Source organism: Agelaius tricolor, unplaced genomic scaffold, assembly GCF_023055355.1.
Source record: "Agelaius tricolor isolate 1412-34295 unplaced genomic scaffold, bAgeTri1.0.p SCAF_6, whole genome shotgun sequence".
Taxonomy (NCBI): domain Eukaryota; kingdom Metazoa; phylum Chordata; class Aves; order Passeriformes; family Icteridae; genus Agelaius; species Agelaius tricolor.
Genome location: NW_027269266.1, coordinates 7,870,492 through 7,889,672, shown reverse-complemented (window position 1 = coordinate 7,889,672; position 19,181 = coordinate 7,870,492). Strand labels below are relative to the sequence as shown.

Here is a 19,181-nt window from a genome sequence, read left to right as displayed (position 1 = left end):
AATTTTATTTTTAAGAAATACAGCTCCATGACCTAAGAACTTGAAATCCACAGGCTCAAATCTCAGGAATCCATCAGTTCTCCTTGTGGAAAGCCAGGTGAAGATCTGTGCTCACAGCTGTACCTCAAGGTCTCAGCTCTGAAGCTCAGGTTGCCTCCTTCTACCATGTAGCACCCTGGTACCAGTCAACTCCCATAAAACACAGGCTAAACATTATGGGTATTTGACACAGATATTCCCTGCTTGCCAGAAACTGAGAGCTGGTCTGAGAGCTGAAGACAGCACAGACACACAGAGAGGTGAAACTGGCCACAGTGGGGACACAGCAGCTTGCTTTTGTTTTCTAGGATCCTTTTTGATGTGTTTACACTTTCTGAAGTTTCAATTATGGATTCTATTCACTAAGACAAACACGAGCAAGGCACAATGTTCTTGTTGTGTATTTGTACTCCACAATGAGATGCAGGTATATGAACAGGCTGCATTTGATTTCCACTGCACTCCAGATACCCACAGCACATGCACAGAGCACACAGGCACTGACAGCACTGCTGCCTCTGCAATAAAATACTTCTTACATGATCTACATTTTATGCAGTCCAAAATTCCAAGGATTACAGAGAAATCGTGCATTTACTTTTTCCTCTGGCATCAGTATCTGCAACATTAATTTTGAAGACACATATACTATCCAAGCAGGAAATGTTTTTAAAATTTGTTTAACCTCTCCTTTGTAGTCTAGATAAAGTCAGAATTTGCATAAATGCAAAAACTAATTTTGTGCAATGTTTTTGTAAAACAAAAAGAATGCATAAACTTGATAGTGCAACAGTGAAATCCAGCAGCTCAGCTAAATTCAGATCTGCCTGATGTTTGTGCTGCTGCTGCTAAAAGGCAGCTAAGGAGTGATCTTGTCTGTGCATGCTTTAGATATCTCAGGCACCATGCATGCACCTATAATGGTAATCATCTGGGTCATTTCTGTAAAAAGCACAGTAATGTTAAGCCAGGTAATTCCCTGATTCAGTAATTTAAACTCCCACTCCTACAATTCCTCTACACTTTAGATTGTGTAACTCACCAGCATGGCCACAAAAAGCAAATAATTTAAGTACCAAGCCATTCAACCCGCATCCTGAAAAATCTCACCACCACTTTTTAATGGAGGAACTTATCTAAAAAAGGGCTCTACTTCCATTTTTCCAACCTAAAAGCTCATATGTGACACTGCTGGTAATGCACACATGTGTACACATGAGCATGACTGGCAAACAAGCACTAATCATTCAGGAACATTGCATGCACAGGTACAAATGCTCGTGTAGCTGCAGGGCCACTGCTCCACCCAGCTCCTTTCTTTGGATGTACTAAAGAGACAAAGTATTACATGACTCAGAGTGTAACATCCTAGCTAATACCTTGCAAATGAAATATTTAATCAGCTCATATCCACCATCTCAATTCAAAACATGTTAAAAAAATGAACATTTGAATGCTTTAATGATTCATTTTTTAGAGCTTTCTATCTCATTTAATTTCCATTCTTATCTGGGTCAAAACCTTTTCTCTTTCTGTTTTTGGGGTTGGTTTTTTGTGTGTGCTTTTTTTTTTTTTTTTGTTTAAGATTACTTTCAGTCTAGCTGAGTTTCAGAATCATCACTCTGTCACACCAATGTTCATCTTATTGCCATCTAGGGAACAGCACAACGGCTGGAAAAGCCATCAGGGCAGGGCTGCTGCTCTTGGTGATGATATTGTTTATATGAATGGGAATATGAAACCACAGCCTAAAATAGATGGTATGAGTAGTGCTTTGGAAATCATTCTCTCTCCACTGATTACAGAGAAAGCCTTGATGAGCACTTTAGGTCAGATAACAAGCTGTTAAATGGCCATGTCTCACTCATTTTTATCTCTTACTTCTAATAGAAAGTCACATCTATTAACAGCAAAGAAACCAAACATAAGCTAGAAGTTCCACTTTCAAATATTACAAAGATGGTACGATTTGAGCAAAAAACATAATTGTTGTGACATAAATATTGGTTTATTTAATTTTATCTAATATTAATAATTAGAAAGCCTTTTCTGTATTTTTCTGTGTAAACTTACACAATTTCAAGATGAATATTAATAGAAGTATGGAGTACATGAAAATGGGGACAGTGATTTTCAAATCTATTCCATCCCTCTCCTTCTCAATATTCCTACTGGAGCTCATACTTTGCATGTATTATATTAAACATTGAATATTACAACTTTTATAGTAACACAATAAAGAGAGTTTAAATGAACATGCACTTATTAACAAACATCAAACAAGGAGTATGGCTGTGGTTAATAACAATGTGTTTGTGATGTTAATGTGAATCATTTCATTTACCATATTCATGCTCAGCCCAGAGATGACTTCACCTACTGAATCAATGAAGAACATTGACCTCTGAGGCAGAAAAAGAAAAATGCCACTCTAGCAATACCATGTGAGAGCATTCCTAAGAGAAGAATTACCAGATAAGGAAAATTGATCAAGCAAAATTACTCAGAACATCTGAGCACCTATTTGTTTTTTGCAGAATGAACTGTAGGAACAAGATGTGCCTACAGAAATATTTCTGATCAAAGCAAATACACAAAAAACTCCACCTCAAGCTCTAGTCCTCAACAAAATAGCCATTTATGCTAAACCCTTACAGGTATAATGTTTGCACAGCCAGCTACAGCATCCTTTCCCTTCCCTGTATTCTGCATAAAGCAGGAAAAACAGGCAGCAAGGCTGGAACAGAATCTGTCAGTGCCTGGTGAAGAGTTTTCCACACCAGGCACTGAATTAGTCTTTGACAGCCAGCACTGGAAAGCAGACCCAGCAATCCAGGAAGCAACAGGGGACAATGTGTCAGTACCAAGCTGAAGGAAAAATCATCCCTAAGAAATTACAAATAACACTGTTTACTACACGTGGACTTCTTTTAATGTATTCCTTTAACCAGTTAAATTAATATGATTAAATAGAATTGTTACACAAATTGAAGAAATAAACTGTATCAACAAAGGAGCTCAATGGGAAAAAGAGTAATTACTAATATACATTATAAATTCAAGATAATACTTCAACCAAATCTACTAATTTAGCAATTTTAATTCCACCACTACTCAGAGTAAATCAGATTGGTTCTTCATAGGCTTTTTACAAGAAAAGTTTACATTTTTTCCTGCAATCCCTGTTTCCACTCTCTTTAGTCAATTATGTCCAAAGGCAGCACTTAAAACAAACCATTAATATGAGCAATATTAAAACTGAATAATATCCAAACCAAAAAATCATTCCAAAATCTTCAACAAAATTAAGATTAAACACCCTATAAACAGATAAGCAAAACTTGTATGGTAAATGTATCTACCTACAGGGAACACAGGTGAAATTCAATGAACATATGCCATTGTGAACACCCCTTGTGCAATTAAATCACAATCTTTCATTCATTCTTAAGATTTTTACAAAAACTGTTTAGCTTAGTTTCTCACTTTTCTTTCATCTTTTTTTTTTTTTTTAACCTGGGTATTAAAAATCATTATTAGCTTGGTGAATATTACCTCATTGGTCAGTCTCAGTACAAATTTACAAACAAAACTGTTATGATGCAATAGTAGGGAGAACCTCCATACTTTTCTGCACATATGCAGCTCTCAATGTTCTCTTTGTTACTTTATAGAATATAACTGAGTTTTTGAAAATATACAACAAATTTAACCTGAATCCATCATTTAACCTCACTTGGAAGCCATCAGGATAAGAAATTCATGTGTCAAACAAGTCAAGTTGGACACATTTTGATACCAATTGGACACAATACTGGACACATTTTGGTGTCCAGTATATTTCTCTGCAATGTATTGCTATGCTTGTAACTGCTAGTTATGCACCCATAATACAATTCTTATATATGACCAAAGTAGTACTTGTACTAAAAATTCTGTTATTGGGGAATCAACTGATCATTTTTAGACTGGTTTTGTTTTATTAATAAATGATTTTTAACTAAATCAGTCAAAAAATTGCTGAAAAAGCAGAGAACACTTGTTTTCTGCAGTATGATCTCTGACTAAGGATCTATAGGCCTTAAAACTCCAAACTGAGTTCATTCCCTTGATTTAACATAAAAACAGTTATCTGAAAACAGAAAAACCCCATACTGGTTTGGAGCTTAAAGAAGTAGCTGAAGTTTATCATGAGAAATAGAGAATGAAAGTAAAAGAAATTACAAAGGAGATTGACTTAGTTGGAGTCAGACAGAAAAAAGTGCCTTGTCTTTACCTGTAACAGAAAACACATGAGGAGGTACTGAAAACTAAGAGTTTTCTACCCTGGCACCCACCAGTGATGTATTCTGTAATGCATATAATCTATAATTTTGCCAATCCAATACAAACTGAAGTCAGTTTTCTCACAGGTGAACACTGCATAGGCAGGCTGCCTCTGGAAGGAATTTCCTGAACTGCTGAGGAAGTATCCTGCTTTTATTGGGACCTTGGACTCCACACTTCTGCTTGCCCTTGCATAACTAGGAATTGCTATTACACTGCATAACACAATGAAACATCTCCAGTGTACTGGCCAGGGCTTCAAAAACACTGTTGGCTTCAAACAGTCACATTTAAAGCATACATGAAAACGATGAACAGATAAGGAAAAGGAGCCAGAAACTCTGGTAAAAAGTGAACTGGAGTGATCACTGCATTCTCCTGCATAACAGGAGGAAGTTCTACTTCAAACAGTTGTTTTCAGATAAGCCTGCTTTCCAGCAACAAAAGACAGATATTTTAGGGGAATGCCTTCACAAAGGTTAAGAAACCAACAAAGCAAAAAACTCCACTTCTAGGCTTGTATTTCAACCAAAGAAATATCAGGTGGTAAAATACTTCTTTTCTTACAAAGTTTAACAACAGGATTATCTCATAAATCCAGAGTTCTCTGCTCTTCTAATCTTTCCTATAGCCCACTATTTTTGTTTCTGCATGACTATTTAGTTGCAACATGCAGAATACTAGGAAGACTTAAATTTTCATCAAGAGTACTATGAATAGTAACAGACTTTTTTTTCTAGTAAGTATCTAAGTTTCAAATAAGCAACTCTGTAAGAATCTTGTTCCTCCAATTTTTTTCCTTGCCATTTCATCACATATTCTTATTTCTATACTTCTGTGATTATTCCCTATACAAATTGCTCATTTTCTTATTTATATTCTGTTGTGTTTATTTTATACCTGAGAATAAATTTTTCATTCTCAACTTTACTTTAATCACTGCTTCTATAAATTGTTTTATGTTAAAGTAGACAGCCTAGAAAAAGAACAATATAAGAATTATGACAACAAAACCAGATATATGAACTTCATCTCTTCTCAGATGTTGACTAGAAAAAGTCCAAAGACTGATATTTGGAGAGGAAATCCCTCTCCTAGGTCCAAATGTCAAACTGAGAGGGTCACATACTCAATCTACAACTGTTACCAACTCCATCTCAACTGTGGGACCAGAAAATCTCATTATTTTACAGTAATCTTTCATAGTGAGTAATTCCTTTCTGGCATGCTATCCCATCAATGCTGATTAATGTCAGTCTGCACAGAGCTAACAGAGCCTACTTGACACTGGCTTGGGATCTGCTCATTCCTGTTTGATGCTCTGACTTGGCTGCACCTATATTAAATTACAATAGAGCAAGAATGAGTCCACAGAACAAATACAGGAAAAACAGCTATGACCATATAGGGATCTTGTACTAGACCACCCTATCTGAAAGGCAATTAAAGAAGAAGATTAAAGTCTTTGTATCTATTAATGAAAAAACAATATTTTCTTGTATCACCAATGGGGTAAAACAGCTTTCTGATTGATGAAATGGATGGTTTCAGTATCACTTCATTTGAAAATAACATAAAGTGTCCAATTATAGCATATTCTAGCTAGTGGTCTATCCATCAGCTTCATCCCCCCAAAAGCTGTGATACCTCCACTCCATGTTCTACAGCCACTCCTGGTTTCATTCCCAAGCTAACTTATTCTCAGGCTCCATTCAGGAGAAAGACAAATTCTTCCTCCAAGGAAAAAGCAAAGCACAGCCCAGGGGTTGGTTTGCTGATGACAGAGAACCCAAAAGTGAACCATGCCAACAGTGGCTCCTTCTGGCAAGGGCAGCAGCCCTGCTGCAGCACGCTGTGTGTCCTCAGCTGCCTGCACATGGAACTATCATGTCTCTATCTTCAGGTTTCAAGAACAGCATTGCTGTGGGCTGTGTTATTTTTGGCACTTTGAACTGAGGAACCACACACACATATAAAACAAACAAAGAATATGCCAGGGCCAAAGAAATACTCTGTGAGCCAAAGGCAAGGAGGTGCAGCCCAGCATAACTGCTCCAGAGAGTGCCAGGGCATTCCCTGTCACAGTACGTGGAGATGGAATAGACACAGCCTATATGGGAGACAGAAGGAGGAGCTAATCAACTTAATTAATCATGAAATGCAACAAAGGGAGAGAGAAAAAAATTCTCTCAACAAAGGGAGAGAGAAAAAAAGGAAGGATGTGCGGAAGAAAAGAATTATGTTTTGGACCTTTACATTAGTCTTCATGGAATAGTTTAGAAACCAGAACAATGATCTGTTTACAATGAAAAAAAAAATCTTTAAAGCTGCCAATAATAGTTCTAGAATACCAGATTTGCCAACTGGGTATGTTAATAACATTAACTTAATAGCTAATGAACTATGAACTAATTATAAAGATTATGAAATGTTCATATATTGCTACTGAGGAAACCAAATATTTTGTGAGAAAAGGGGTATATATTTAATTAATACTTAATTAAATCTTAGGAGTCCAATTACCTGTAAGGGAATTATGGAGAAAACACTATAAAAGGAACTGGAAGATTGGAATAGTCAAAAAGAGAGCTTTAAAAACATGTCTGTACAGAAATACTTACCAATCTGCTATGCAACTGAATGTCAATAATTTATCCTACTCATCTAAATATGCATGCCTTTTTCCCAGTGTATTTTAAGGCATTTTATTCCATAGAATCAATTCTTGAAGTTACCCCAAAACCAGAACAGATGGAAGATAATGAGGAAAAAACAGGAAGTCAAAGCATAGTTATAATTTTTAACACAATTTAAGGATGAACAATTTGTCAGGCTGCACTCTTGACAGAGAATTCACAGGATATGGAAAGCCATTTCTTCACTAGTGCCTACAGCATAACTAATACCAATAATGCTCATCTAAATAATTGATACACTAGGGTCAAATTAACCCAATATCAAGTCTAGACAGAAAAATAAGTCATATTTCTTGATAAATACCTCTTAGAAATGCAATTTTGTTATTAAGAAATGTGGTGATTTAGAAATATTAGTTAGTCCTTGTAGTGAAATTGTAAACTATTGCAATTCATTGACTTGAGATACCTTGTGACAATGTAAGCCAGGTGAGAATATTTATTTTCTGTACCTTTACAGAAATGCTACCACTGCCTTCAAGTGAGCTCTATCATTAAACAAAAATGCACTGAATATACTGAAGCTTATGTACAAAGGTAGGAACTTAAATATATATTTTAAAGTCCTCTTCCAAAGGTAGTTTGCATTCAAAGTACTAATTCCTTTTAAGTCACATCACTCTTGCTTCTTATTAGGATTGGTTTTCAGTCCTTCATTCAGTTTTCCAGTTACTGAAGAATGCTTCTCTCCAACCCATGGAAAGTGCATTTCCAGCTATAATGTACCCTCACAGGAGGGCAGTAAAACTGCAGAATCCCTTTCATATGCTGATTTGTTGAGGTTTTCTTTCTGAGACATTCAGTCTGTGCAAGGTGGTCTCTTCCCTACCAATGCCTCAAGTATTTATATAATACTCCAATTAACTCTGTCATATTCTAGCCATTTTCACAACTGCGTTTTTAATTCTTTACAAAACAGACACCTTTCTTATGTTTCTTATTACTTCTCTGCATGCAATGACTTTTCTAAAAAAATTGCCTGAAGTTCAAAAAGCTTACTAATTAATTTCTTAAAGGCTCTAACTTGCATATTCAAATTTTCCAAGTGACTCTTCCCTTGATGTAAGACAGTTTTCAATCACTTCTAATCACGCATTTTTCTGTTCTTGCCTTTCCCCCTCATCAATTTAAAAAGCAAAGCATACTTGATCTCATCTACTTTTAATTAAAGGGCCTCTTTCCTTATAGGTTTTTCCTGATAATATCAGAAGTACCTTCCAGTGCTCTAGGCTCCTCCTACACTATCCTCCTACTCTTATGTTCTCTACAGAAAATGTGTGCCTAGTTCTGTAAATTTTTCTTGTCTACTCTCCATTGACAGTACCTTCTGGAAGTCTTCCTTTACACAAGTAATCTTCTTTCAATTATACTTAAAGTGTACAGGTAACAATTTGCATACTTGCATGTATTATATAAATTTGTCTGTTTTGCATATTGAGTTGGAACAGTTCATAATCCAGAAACTATGAATCCTCTTTTCATATTATGAACACTTCCTCCCAGGTCATTAAAAGTAAATGTTCCTTGAGATGTACATTGTCTTCTACTCAGCACCAGAAGACTAAGAAAAGTAAGAATTAAATTAAATAAGCAAGACTATATTAAGAGGGAGACAACCATTCTGAATGCACATTAGGAGAAAAGCCAACAAATAGATTTGCTTAAAAGTAACAAACCATCTAATGAAGAAAGCGACAGTTCTTCATAGCAATTTGCTATAAAGTGTTTAGACTAACAGGTCACAAAATTCACAGGACAACTTGTCTCTAGCAGCAAATGAATGCCTAAATCAGGGGAAAAGAAAATCCATTCAAAAACCAAATCATGAATCATCTTTTTAACATCTAAAGTTATCTGAAAGTACCCATTTGTCATCTACTATATGACACATAGGAAGACTGTTACTTACTTTAAACATGGATTTCTAAAAAAGAATATTCTCTTGCTGTTTTTATGTATTCTTACTCAGGAATAGGACATAGTTCCATAATGTCACTGTCATCATAACTTTCTGTCAATCCCAAGAGATATTAACACTTCTAAAAAATGTTACTAGTACAAATAGTAAAACCTTCCTTATAGCTCCAACTATGTTCACATGCTCATAATTTTCAATTTTGACCACTGGTTTTAAAAATTCTTAGTATTTGTAAGTTTGCCTATATACCCAGACACTGATTGATCTTTTAAGGAATTGCAGTTCAGCTGGCCAAGTGATTTTGAGCCTGGGAGAATATATTAGCTGCTCAGTTTTCATCAGAAGAGATATTCTGATGCCATGGTAATTTTGGACCTTTATTTTGAATATTATGTATTATGCATACTCATTTACTGTGTCATCTGTGTTTCTTCATCAACCACTGGTACCATACTGCAATTCAAAGGTCTTTATCATTTCTTGTCAAAAGTTATCTCCTTAGGAATGTCATATAATAGAAACTAGATCAGTGTTCATCACTCTTGCCACTGATGTGCATGGGGAGAATTTACAATGCCCAAGCACTTTTTGGATTGCTCTTCACTGCTAACACCTTGTTCATCTTTCTCAAAGTACTGAGGCTTCTTGCATTTCTGTTTAGTCACTTATTTTTCTTCTGATTGGAAATGAGTCATACAATCTGGACCTAGACTTTTTTAAAAAATCAAACTACCCATCAGTTACCAAGAGCAGTACTTCTTTTTCTAGCATCTGATTATTTGTTTTCTCAACCATGTTTGTAATGATTTGTCTGACCTAACTTTACCCAGCTAAATGTTTTTCCCACTATCTTAAACTAGGCATCTCTCATAAGAGTGGGATGAATTCCCAGCTAGACATGCCTGTCTCCCTTTATTACATCTAAAAAGAGTACAAACAGCTAACAAACTCAGCTAATATGTAGCCTAGAGCAAGTAATTTGGAATGTTAAAATGGAAAGTGTATAGCATTAGTTTACCCACTCGTCTCCTTGGAGGCATCATGAAAACATATATATGCTTTAATGCATTCTAGAGCTCCACTATGACATCAAAAGTGAAATTCCCTAAAATACAATCTCCTTCCAGAACCTCTTGGAATTCCATATCTCTGGAAAGGTACTTTTCAGTTTGATGGTCCATTTTTCTTCTTGTAGAAGCCAGGTACACATTAATTCACTTGGGACGTCATCTTTCTCTCTGCACTTCACTGTTCATTATGTTTGGAGACCCTGAACTGTTACACTTCTTCCACTTATGAAGCCAGTTTTGCCTGCCACTTCCACCCCAGAACTTCCAAACTCTGTCAGTGGACCCTTTTCATGGGCCATGTTATAATGATTTTCGCTCTGTTAGTCACCTGCACTGTTTATAACTCTCCTTGTTAGTGCTCTCTGCCTTCATTATCAGTTCACATTGGTTCTGGCAACTGAAGAGTTGCCAACTGGTTACTTTAGTTCTTTTAAATTATTCATATTGATTACTTTGACAAATGTGACGTACATGTCAGCCTGGAAATGCAGACAAAGCAGAGAGAGGGACAAAGCCCTCTGTTTTTATTACAGTGCCTGCTACAAGTAATATTGTAGATCTTTCTACACAGTGCAAGCTCCACAGAACAAAGAATATATATTTCTTTGTGTATCCAGCACCTAATACACTTTGATGAATATTTTGACAGTATTAATCAAAGGTGATAAACATCTCATGTCCTCTTTAATAGCATCTTATGCACATCTCAGCAAATATGGCTTCTTATTTATTTGAGCAACTTAACAGTTCAGATTTCTCTCTGCCTTCTGGAAAAGTCCTACACCAGCCTCTCACATTTTCCTAAAGAAACAGATTATTTATAGATTTTATTGCCCTTTTCTCCTCAACTGTTATATCTGTTTCTTGTATTTTGAACAAGCTATCAACTCCAAAATGCTAAATTCAATTAAAGTACTAGAAATGCCACATATTTCCTAAAGATGCTTATGCAAAACACATACAGGGTAAGATCTCAATTCAATGAATTAAACCTCACGTTTCAGGTGCTCAGTTTGGTAAATTTGCTTTTTTAGATATAATTAATTAATCAGTAACATAGAACTGCATGTAACTGTTTCACAGTCTCTCACTATGTTTACTATCTCTGTCCCCAAGGGCTTTTAATAGCATCAACCTTCCCCCTCACCAAGACTGGTTTTGGAGCAGGTCACTTACTTTGTAATGCGGTCAATGTTAGCAATTTGCTTCTGGTTCCGGATTATTTCTATAGCTGCCCAAAGGTGCTGGATTGCCTTTGTGTCTGCCTGTCGTCTCTTCGTTAGGCGTGCCATGACCTGCTCACCTGCTCAGCTGCAGCCAAGAAATAAAAAATAAATAAATAAAAAATTCACCAAAAGTTAAGCAAGAATTATAAAATAAATTACATGAAATATGTTTACAAGAAATAATGTATTGTTGCATAAGCATTCAATTTGTATATAACAACATGTTTTCTAGTGCTTAAAGTTTTTTTCACTTTTTTCACAAAGTGAAAAAAAAGTAGTTTACAAGAATCCCTTTCACATCACGTAATTGAAATGGAAGACAAAAGGCAAGCAGAAAAATATATTAAATCAATAGCAAATTCCGTTCATATATTGGCTCCCTATATTTGGTAAAAATGCAAAACTACCCCAGTCTGAAGCTGCCACAGCCTTCTGAAGCCCTTAAAAAGGGTGAGTGGTACTTGACTACATCATACATCATAAGCACAAATTCTGACACACAGTTTAACATAAAACACAGTCCTTGGAGTATTACCTTCCATGTTCTTATCATTTACAGCTATTTAAAAAAAGTCCATTCTATGAGGAAAAACCAGAAGTATATTTTCATGGATGTTAAGTCCTTAAAAAAATATTTTGGAGCAGTTCCATTTTCTGTAACATGCTAAAACCCAACAGGGCCAAAGTGCTTCTGATGGCATTTGCCCATCTAACCAACCCTGAACAGGAACATAATGAGCATCTGGCTTTGTTTACAAATTTTCCAAAAGCTGGAGGCAATGAGTACAGATAAGCCATAAATCGCCTACAGCTCCACTACAGGCACAGAATCCCTTTTTAAAAGCTTAACGATGCATTTTGATCACTAAATAACTTTCTTCCATTGCCACCATTTTCTCAATGAAAAAATGACTGATTTATGAGTGCTACCAAGGTCTATAATTTATTTTAGAGCTCTGTCCTCGGAATGAACCCTGTGGTATGCACGCGGATATTTGTAGCTAGCAGAATATTAACTTCAGTAACCCAAAATAATATAAAAAATGCAAAAACATTTCACCATCTGTGCAATGTTAAAGATGGGAATTTAAGTACTAAAAGTGTCCCTGCTCTCAAATTCAGAAAAATGAAATAGATTTGAGTATTCCATCAGTTGTAGCAATGTAATTTTCAAGTCTATGGGACCTACAGGTACTTATCAAAGAGAGCTCTCAAGTTTTAGATCAAGTTTTAGATATAAGCTGGGCAACACTCACTAACTTTACAGGTGCAATGAAATGAATGGTAACATTCCATTATTAAGGATAAGAAATTATTTTAAAGCATTATGCTTTATGCCATGTAGCCCATTTAAAGAAAAAAAATAAGGGAAATAAAAAAGATGATGTGAAGAGGTATCTACATGCCCAGGTCCACGAGGCATTCCTGGCTGCAGGAGATACCAGGGAAGGGCAGAACAGAGCAGTACATGAGAAGATGTGGTGTGGTCACACATCGATCCCACATTTCAGCTTTAGAAATCTCCTCCCTCTGGGGTTTAAAGCAAGGGCAACTAGAGGGATCTCCCCGAAAAAAAAGGCCAAGAATACAGTTTTGAAGGAAGGATAAGAGGGAATGTGACAGACATATAGCTAAGAGTGACAGCAGTAGATAGCATCGCCTGACAATGATTCAGAGAAAGAAAGTCTCTATTGGGAACAGCAGGAAAAGACACTTCATCCCTGTAAGCTCCTCTGCATTAATTTCACAGAACATTAGGCCACTGCAAGTTAAAAAAAAAAAACCTGCTAATTTGTTAGAGAAACATATAACTATTTGTAGAATTCAATTTTTATGAGAAATCGAGTAAAGCACAAAAGAAGTTTGATCTTAACACAAAACACGACAATCTTTGCAGACCTATTGTTTTAGCACAAAACTTCTTTCCTAACACAGACATGACTGAAAGATCATTCTTCTTATTCCAGCCCTCCACAAACCCTCTGTACCAAAGCTGTCAGACGACAAGGCAGCCAGCAGGCTGGACATGGGGGCTCTTGCACAGCATCACATCCCCATGCGAGGAGCAAGCGTTTGTCCTTCTTGACCCCCACAGCAGTGTGAAACAACAGACCAGCTCTCAGTTTATTTAGCAATCCCAACTCCTTTAAAAATAGCCCCTATTTCTGGCAGCCCAGCATATGGCTGCTGTGCCAGCGTCACACCCAGCACAGGGGATGGCAGGGTTTTCTCTCACACCCCCGTGACGCCTGTGCCCAAGGGCACAGCACAGGGCAGGGTCCTGGGGAAGCCACCTGCCACCTCTGCACGGTGCCATGGCCCTGCTGTGCAGCCAAAGGGAAGGCTGGCCTTTGGGAATTAGGAATTCCCACTCCTCCAGGGCAGGAGACAGAGCCTATGCTGGAGCGAGGGAGAGGGAGAGTGAAGGAGCACTGCAACCATGAGCTCCTGAAGCCCTGTGGCTGCAGAGTGGCAAAGGCCCTCTGGGATCACCGTTCCCTTTGGAATGGGCTCTCAGAACAAACTCTCCCACCAGACCCTTGCCCCATCCTTGTTGTTCTGTGTTGGCTTGAAGCACTCCCAGGCCATGCCCTGGGCTATGGACAGGTGTGTACCTCCCATCCCTGCATCCTGCAGGGATGTCACATCACTGGGCCAGAAGTTACTCCCAAAACACAACCCATGTGGTACCCCCTGATGGCTCCCTGTTCCCACTGCTGCACACACGGACACAGCCATGGCTCTTCCCCTCTGTTTTTCTGGAAATAACAGCAATAGGGCCACACATGGGACACAGCAATCACACCTGTTCTATTTCCTTTTTATTCAAGATACAATAATTTTAGCAGGTGTTCTGCCTTCAAAGAATATACCTTTCACTTTCATAACTTTGGTTTACTATTTAAGGGCACTTTCATTAAACTCAGAAGTTGACGCTCTACTACTGAAATAGCAGCTCTTACACACCACACTGCCAAAAATACAAAAATAGGGGGGTTTTTCCAAAAGCCCAGACGACTTTAGTGTTATTTTAATCCTTTAATTGCATGGCGTAGAAAAAATATAGAGTCTTTTTACATTACAGAAAAAGTTTAAAAGATTGTGGCATATTTCTTGCTGTTCATTGCAGTCACTTTACCTCTATGGCAAAACTAACCATAACAGTCTACTCCCTGCATTCCTGCAAAAATATAAGCAGTTTTTTATATTATTACAATATTTTAAAGGAAACTTGTATCCAATTGTTAATAGTTCATAGTTCATACAATGCCTTTGAGTGCTACTTCCAAGCAACAGAAAATCCTCCCAGCGTCTCCACAGGAACACTTTATTCATGCAAATAGTACTTAACATTTTAACAGGAGACACATTAGAGTCTTAAATCTGTATTTATCACTCCTGATTATTTACTTATGTGTGGGTTCACACACACACACACAGGAGAGAACAAGCATAAACATGCAGTGCATGTATGTGTAAAAATCTATGGCTCAGAGAGGTTAAGTATCCAAAGAGGCTGATTCACCCATGCAGTCTTTTAAAGAAGTTCGAAGTCCAGAAACTCTTTAAAACCACAATACTTGGTTGTACATTTACAGATAAATACTTGAAAATGTTACTCATTCTCCTCTTTTGTTATAGCATTCATGTAAAAATCCTGGAAAGAAAAACTAAAAGCTGAAGTATACATTCAATTAAGCTGAAGTATACATTCAATTCCTTTGTCTGATTTGCTGGGCACTATGCTCATTTAGCAATGGTACACCCTGTCCATGCCACCTCTGTCATGTTTTGTTAGCAAGTTTATGGTAGGATAGAGCTTCTGAGAGAAAGGTTGACAAACACATATGACTGAAAATCTAGGAATTGATATCATCAGGATCTGTCTAAGGTTTTGTAGGCATCCATGAGACCTGCAGAACATAAGAAATATCCTCCCAAGAGAAAAAGTTTTGTGTGGCTGATGCACCAGCCCACACACTTCCATCACACCCTCACTCACACAGGGCCCAAAGCAAACTATTTATGCTCTCAATTTTCAGTTCTCTAACTTTCCCTCATGTACTCTGCTTATGGTTTTACTGTATTTTGCATTTTGAATCTCTCTTTAATGTCCTAAACACATTTTGAAAACTATACCGCTTTACTGTGTGCAGCTTTCCTCAAGAGCCAAGTGTTACCCACGCTTCTCACAGGCAGGCTCAACAACCTGTGCTTTATCTTGTGAGCACACAAGATAACACACACAGCAGGGCTTATCTTGCCCAGGTCCCCAGCAGAGCCCCAGCGCGCGTGGCAGCGGTGGCACCGCAGTGGCGAGGCTGACACTGTCACAACAACAAGGCCACCAGTCATCAGCACACACTTGGCTGAACCAAATGCTGTGCAGCTGTCTGCTGCAAGAGTGCTGGATATGGAAATCTGAACTGCAAGGCAAAATAAACAAAAATCACCTTGCAGCATGTCAAGGAATTCAGCCCAGGGAACCTCCTGACCTGCTGCTTGCATTCAATTTAGCAGATACTATCAAGTACTGAATTTAGCCAGAAACTCTCCCTGCACACAGAAAAAACTCAAAGTAGTCAAATCCTGCCACGTGGTAGCTGTTAAACACCATTGTCCAAGTAAAATATGGTGCTTCTGAAAACTTCACTAGTAATGTGGACTTTGCACTGAAGCAGACGGCGTTGCAGTTGGGTGCTGCTGCTCTGATGGGAGCTGCTAATTAAGAGCTGACAAGCAGTAGCTTGTTAAACCTTGTTTTTGTACTTCACACTAAGTGAGGCTACCTCTGGTGCTCAGCCCTTCCAGTGCAAAGTCAAACAGGTTAAACTCCATCCCTGCTATCAGCCACCTCTTGGCTGGGACTTTGTCTGCACTTAAATGCAATGGAAAGAAGGTTTAAGGAGCTGATCCTTGCCACTGCTCAGCTACTGGTTGCTGCCTTTTGGCCTCACAGACCAAAAGGGGCTATTTCTGTTTCTTCCACAACACACAGTGAAAGATTTTAGGCTCAAAAGCAGGAAGAAGCTAGGCTCAGTCCTAGTTTTTGTGGCTTTCATGCTGAGTTTGTGTGGTTTGGGATCTTAAACACAGGCTCAATTTCATATTTGTAAGTACTTTATAATATGGGGTCTAGTGTTTCTTAAAGTGTAACTCTTTATAGTAAGTATAAAACTGTATATATGAGCAGTACAGAGTTCCAAATGTCTAGCTTTGTTCTTGTACTAAATAGGAGTCAAACATGAAAATATAGATTTGCAAATTGATGCAGAGTTTGGGTCCCTGGACTTCATAGAGATCTCCATTATACTGTGAACTTCTGCAAGCTTAAAATTTAGTTTACAATTTAAACTGCTGTTAAATCATATCTTTCATCACCGGTATAGTGGGAGTGTGAACTCTTAGTCTTCCCCTCCTACAACAATTGTGATTAAAAGTGGTAATTATTCTATTTTTACATAGGAAAGGTACAGGTGAAAATGTCTTGACTGAGCAGCAACATATGTCATGCATGGGGCAAAACCAAGAGACTGTTTAATTTCATGTCTACCTTCCATAGCTGGTGATCCAAAAATCTGGGGAGAAGCTGCTAGGGTAAGGACAAAGTTTTTGGTAGGAGAAAATGCATATTTTGCTTACCATTTATTTGTCTTCATGAGTGTGCAAGATTATAGGCATAACCAAAGATTTGCTGGGCACCTGGTAGCAGGAGACTCTCTTTTGTAAGACTGAGGGTTATCAGAAACAAAGATTTTGCATACAAAGTAATTTTCAAATGTTGAAGAATAAGCAAGTGGTTTGGTATATTAGATATTTATTTTGGACTTAATCCCAATCCACTAAAATCAACAAATGCCTTTCTGCTGACTTTCCAGGGTTTTGGAGTAAACTTTCTATTGCTGTCTGATTGCCACATCCTCACAATGAAAAACTTAGGGGTGTGTTGAGTGATGTGAGTGAAACTAAAAGATGTAACAAAGGCTTGCAACTGAAATAGGTAAAATTTCTTTGTTAATGAAACTAAAGTCAGAAAATTAGAGTATAAATTAATAAAAGTTACTGAATTCTTTGGGTTTTTTTGGTTTTGTTTGTTGGTTGTTTTGTTTTTTTAATTAGGAGATCAGTTCAGGCTGTAATGCTATCATTTTGGAAGTTATTAAAACACAGATTTTTGCACGTTGAATGCATGTCATTCCTAATGAAAATCTTTTTATTTCACTGTTAGCTTAAGGTCTACACAGTCTATTCAAAAGAGGAAAGTTTATTAGCATAATTATCCTAAATATTTCCCATGTGCAAGTACAATATCCCTGCTGATCTGTGCAGTTCCACCTTTTGCATTTCCCAACTGCAAGGTTGGTAACCTTGATGTCATGCAACTTTTTGAGTGAGGTTTTGCATAGCCCCCTGAAGTGCAGTACAGACACAAAACAGAACTGCATGAATATAAAACTGTAATCTTTTGCTTCGTTCTCTCTGCAATTTAATTTTTTCCCCAACTCCTGTACACAGAATACATAAAAGCTTTTGCTTTTACCTTGTGCCATTTCAGGATGGCAATGAGCCACTGCAGAAATCTGAGCCAAGGACATTACAGAATTAAAGGCCCCAAGAATACTTTTACTACACATATGTGCAAGGTCTATTTTAATCCCTGATACTGCATTTATTTCATTTGTATTGTATTCCATTCATAATGATTAAGTAAGTGTCCTTCACTGGGGCTAAGGCACACAGCAGTCGAATGTTAAGCTCAGATTTTGAATCATCAATATACAAATGGTAGAACTCTTCATTTTTCTTTTGGAGCCAAACTTGGACTTTCCTGTTTAATTAACTCACTCTGTTAGAGAGAACTTGACACAGATATTGAGGTGCCATCCCAAAAGAGAATTTCTAAAAGTGTAAGTGCAAACAGAGTATAACAAAATCTGCTATGAAGCACCAACACAAGATGGTGAGAAAGACTGAATAATAGCCATATACTCCAAACAAAGGCTGTCAAAGTGGTCTTGTTGGCTATCAAATACAAATACATGTACAGGACTGAAATGCATTCTGCTGCCTCTCCAGCCAGTCCCAGTCTGGAATTTCAGAGACAACAGCAAATGCCATCATAACATTTGAAAGAAACTATCCTTTGTTCCTGTCTGGCAGAAATCACTGAATAAAACTTTATCTAGCAATGCAAGTTTGGAAAAAAGAAAAGCATAGCTGCCAAAGAAAGTAATGTAGTTGAAAGAGCTGAAAGCAAAGAGCCAAAGCTGTAACCAGCAATGTAGCTACACCAGCTTCTTACAAATGACTGCTTTGGTGATGGTCATCATGTTTTACTCTGGGTAATGTGCCTAGGTAAGCTGAAGCTCATAATATATTTTTTGCTATGGATTTGTGTTAAGACAAGGTTCCACATTGATCCTCTAAAATAAGCAGTATTTTCCTTGATATTTCAACTTTTAATTGGTATTCAATGCATAGAGAGTTAATTTTTATAGCCAGTAAGAGAATTAACAGTTACATAGAGAAATCAAGAACCACACAACTTTATGTTTTACTGAGAAAATAATGTTTCAAAGCAGCTCTGGGGAGGTTTAGACTGGACATTAGGAGGCATTTCTTTACCTGCAGGGTGGTCAAAGACTGGAACAGGCTTCCTAGAGAGGTGCTTCAAGCCTCTAAGTGTTTAAGAGGCATTTGGCATTTTTCCTTAATAATATGCTTTAACTTTTGGTCAGTTCTGAAGTGGTCAGGCAGTTGGACTAAATGATTACTGTAGGATTCTTATAATTGAAATATTCTTTTCTTTTCTATTCTACTCGTATTTCATATGACCACTGAAAATGCATACACTGTTAATGCATTTATCAAATTTCTGAACTTCTAAAAAAAGCAATTTAGTTTG

The 19,181-nt window shown here is 37.4% G+C and overlaps 1 protein-coding gene across 5 annotated transcripts in view; it reads right to left on the bottom strand.

Moving 5' to 3' along the window:
- The window catches only part of ZMYND11 (zinc finger MYND-type containing 11), a 105,467-nt gene that overhangs the window by 50,072 nt on the left and 36,214 nt on the right, over window positions 1-19,181 (bottom strand). For all 5 annotated transcript variants that reach the window (XM_071428618.1, XM_071428622.1, XM_071428621.1 and 2 more), the window contains exon 2: window positions 11,226-11,360. In XM_071428618.1, coding sequence (XP_071284719.1) covers window positions 11,226-11,341 — 116 coding nt within the window. In that variant the 5' untranslated portion in view covers window positions 11,342-11,360. The remainder of the gene's footprint in view (window positions 1-11,225; window positions 11,361-19,181) is intronic.